General features: G+C 53.2%; 1 protein-coding gene across 1 annotated transcript in view; it reads right to left on the bottom strand.

Annotated features, from left to right (window-relative positions):
• LOC108803012 (mediator of RNA polymerase II transcription subunit 12-like) overlaps positions 1 to 954 on the bottom strand; it is a gene marked incomplete at its 3' end in the record, with an annotated part of 40,036 nt that overhangs the window by 32,994 nt on the left and 6,088 nt on the right. The window contains exons 9-10 of the mRNA XM_018574864.1: positions 414 to 513; positions 57 to 195 (exon numbers count right to left, since the gene is read on the bottom strand). Coding sequence (XP_018430366.1) covers positions 57 to 195; positions 414 to 513 — 239 coding nt within the window. The remainder of the gene's footprint in view (positions 1 to 56; positions 196 to 413; positions 514 to 954) is intronic.

Below are 954 nucleotides of genomic sequence, written 5' to 3'. Positions count from 1 at the left end.
AAAATGTCAGAGAGAATAACACGAGAGACACAGAAATCTGAATACCGACGTCGCTCACCTCGTGCCCGTCCTTGCCGATGCCCAGCCCAAAGATTCGGTTATACAGAGAGTCCAAGTTGTTGCTGAAATCAGACTTCTCAAAGCTGTGACTGTCCAGAACCTCCAGAGTGTGAAGGACTCGCCCAATGGGAAAGCCTGGAAGGAGACATCGACAGTGTAATGACAGCAAGGCGTGACAGCAAGGCGTGACAGCAATGTGTGACAGCAAGGCGGGACAGCAAGGCGGGACAGCAATGTGTGACAGCAATGTGTGACAGCAAGGCGGGACAGCAATGTGTGACAGCAATGTGTGACAGGGTGCAACAAGGAACGGATTGCAGGATATATATATATATATAAATGTGCTGCATCACCTGCTGTGGCTTCCTGACATTTATCGAACGACCATCGAACCTCCACGGCACGGCCTCTCTCCTTTATCTGCTGCTCCATCTCACGCAGCTTTCGTCGCACCTGTGAAATGCATGACCACCGGGTCAGAGGAACATTTCTAGACCCTTTTGTGTTCCACCATGACTGTCCCCTGTGTACAAAGCCAGCTCCATAAAGACATGGTGGGACCAGCTTGGTGGAGGAACTTGAGTGTCCTGTACAGAGTCCTGACCTCATCCCTAATGAGCACCGATTGTGAGCCCGGGTCCTCTCATCCAACATCAGTACCTGACCTCTCACATGGGACACATTCCTCCCTGACCCTTCAAAGGTAGCACTATCTTAATGGCAATGGGGGGGGAGCCCACTCCATCTTAATGGCCATGGGGGGGAGCCCACTCCATCTTAATGGCCATGGGGGGGAGCCCACTCCATCTTAATGGCAATGGGGGGGGCGCCCACTCCATCTTAATGGCCATGGGGGGGGAGCCCACTCCACCTTAATGGCCATGAGGGGACGCC

The sequence above is a fragment of the Nanorana parkeri genome, unplaced genomic scaffold (genome assembly GCF_000935625.1).
Source record: "Nanorana parkeri isolate BGI_ZX_2015 unplaced genomic scaffold, ASM93562v1 scaffold3297, whole genome shotgun sequence".
NCBI classification, from domain to species: Eukaryota; Metazoa; Chordata; class Amphibia; order Anura; family Dicroglossidae; genus Nanorana; species Nanorana parkeri.
The sequence above is the reverse complement of the archived record's forward strand: the minus strand, read 5'-3'. Positions and strand labels throughout refer to the sequence as shown.